We start from the raw sequence: 2,654 nt of genomic DNA, 5'->3' as shown, positions 1-2,654 counted from the left end.
TTAGCAATACGCTACCGCCGATCTGGCCAGAGCATCCCACCTCTTTCTTTCCGTACACTCTCTGTCAAAGGCGCTGTGCTCTGCGCTGCCTTTCTTAGCCTTTATGCAGTTGATGCATTGAGGCACTTCTCCCCGCAGCCACTTGTCGCACTCGGTCTTCATGTGAGGACCGGCGCAGTGGCTGCATCGTTCCTTCTCCTCCCTACACATTCGTCTCGTATGCCCGTACCCAAGACAGCGCGAGCACTGCACTAACGGACTTTGATCCATCACTTTCACTCTACTTAGCCCTATATGGGCGTATCCTTCACTCGTGCATCTCTTCCATACCTGTGGACTCACCCTGGCCACTACGTGGTTCTGGAGGTGGTTCCTTGCTTTCATCACGTACGCTACTTCTACCTTTCTCTCTTCCCCCTTCAGGCCCTCAAGGATGCTTGCATTTTGATTACTGAATGCTGTGACGAAATCGTCAACTTCGCATTTCATTACATCCCTGAAGACTAGTAGAGGGCTCTTATTTTTTACATCTTCCACTACTAATCCCTCATTCTTTCTCAGCCTTTCCTTCACCTTGATTCTTTCTTCCTCATTCGCACAGCCGACGACCACCTTCCTGTTCTTCACCTTTCTTACCCTCTCTACTTTCACCCATCCGTCCTTTGCATCCACAGTCTTTCTGATCATTTCTAACACCTCATCACCCGTCTCTTGTTCGTCTTTGGATGACACCATGACCGAATGCAGGGCTCTTGCTTCGGGGAGTTTCTCTATGACTCCCTTCGAGACAACGCCCGCATAACTCGCCGTTTTGGCGACAGTCATGTTGCCCTCCAAAAGCGAGCTCAATTTGTCCATTTTATTTTCATTCTCCCGCATGCTTACTCTCATATCTTCCATTCTTGTCATCATCTCTTTCATACTTTCTTTCATTCCTTCACTTAGGTCCAGATTTCTCACCAATGCGTCGTCAACTACGCTGGGACCAGCATCGGATGGCGGGGGGGGATGTATAGGGTCCCCACTACGCCCTCCACTACCAGCCCTGGCATTGGTGAGTTCAAATTCAATCTCTTTTATTATTTCATACATCCTTTCTAGCGCCGTAATTACCCCGTCTTTTATATCAGTCTTTAAATTTCGGGACTCCCGCAGGTGGGCTTTCCCTTTCAGCAGAAGGGCTTTCCCTTCTGCAGTCCGACTTTTAGGTGTTGCAGGCTTCTTCACTGGTTCGGAGATAGTGAACGTGTCACTGGCACGCCTCTGGGGAGTGTGGATCATGATGACTCAGGGGAAAAAAAAAAAAAAAAAAAAAAAAAAAAAAAAAAACCCCTGTCAGTAATAATTATTCTTAACACTATTAGGTCTCCCAATAGGGGAGATACCTGTCAATAATTGCAATTAATAATTATTATCACAGATATAAATATAAGGTATAAAATATTAATATAAAAATATAATATACAATATTAATAGGTCACTGATACTTAAAAATGGTCAACTTAACACTATTAGGTCTCCCAATAGGGGAGATACCTGTCAATAATTACAAAAAAAATATAAATATCACAGATATAAATATAAGATATAAAATAATAATATAAAAATATAATATAAAATAAAAATATAAAATATTAATAGGTCACTGATAGTTAAAAATTGTCAACTTAGCACTATTTAAAATATTAATAAAATATTAATATTAATACGTCCGTAATAATTACAATTGGTCAACAATAAAAAAAAAAGTCAAGTCAATAAATGAGTCAATACTTATACTTAATCAGTCTCCCAATAGGGGAGGCACCTGTCAGTGATTACAATAAAATAAAATAAAAATGGAAATGAGCAGCAAATACTAATATGATATTAGTAATACCTAATAAGTATTATAGTCTATACTTCAGTTTAAAAAGTCAATCTATAAGTTATACGATATTATTATCGTACGGTTCGACCTACTAAGCTAGCACTAGCTTACTAAAGCTAGCTAGTCAGTACTAACCACTCAAGTCAATAATTACTAATTATTATTTTTACTTAAGACTATCAGGTCTCCCAATAGGGGAGTCGCCTGTTTATGATGAATAGAAATAAATGAATGAAAGATAATAATATTATAAATAAAATTATTATAAATAATAATATTATAAAATATATATATATATATATTTGTGTTGTGTGGTATATGGTCCCTAAGCACTCAGTATATAATAACCTTAGTCTAACAGCTACACCAAAAATGATGTAGCTGGTCTATTATATAGCTACACTTACAATAATTTACTAATGTACAAATACAGACTATTAGTCTATTACATTAAAAAGAAAACATTCATTTGCCACCACGTGTTTCTTGTTTTCGTTTTTGTTGACTCGTGACCTACTTAGATTTTTCTCTTAAAAAAACGTTATGAGGAGTTAAGATAATTTATTATCTTTGTGCGGGAAGGTGTATGGAATATCCCAGCACTAATTTAAGTAGGAAACACGGTGGGGGGAAAGGAGAAAAGTATAGTTTTGGCGGAAGAAAGTTCCTACTTTTAGGTTAAAACACTCTTTGGTGTCTATCTTCGCCAATTTTCAACCGATTTCCCCGGGACAAAAACCACAGGCTTTATTTTGATAAGACGCGTCTATTTACACTTGTATCG

General features: G+C 38.1%; 1 protein-coding gene across 1 annotated transcript; it reads right to left on the bottom strand.

The window, feature by feature from the left end:
* On the bottom strand, window positions 1-1,281 carry LOC149896698 (uncharacterized). Its single transcript, XM_090117215.1, has one exon. The coding sequence runs from the start codon at window positions 1,279-1,281 to the stop codon at window positions 1-3; it is 1,281 nt and encodes a 426-aa protein (XP_089973341.1).
* Window positions 1,282-2,654: the final 1,373 nt, after the last annotated feature.

Source organism: Colias eurytheme, chromosome 27, assembly GCF_061535395.1.
Source record: "Colias eurytheme isolate Ceu_HAF_F1 chromosome 27, ilColEury1 Martin Lab GWU primary, whole genome shotgun sequence".
Taxonomy (NCBI): Eukaryota; Metazoa; Arthropoda; class Insecta; order Lepidoptera; family Pieridae; genus Colias; species Colias eurytheme.
This window is presented reverse-complemented; position numbering and strand designations above follow the sequence as displayed.

Coding starts and splice junctions, on each gene's coding strand:
- LOC149896698 (XM_090117215.1), bottom strand. CDS start 1,281: ATGATCCACACTCCCCAGAGGCGTGCCAGTGACACGTTCACTATCTCC.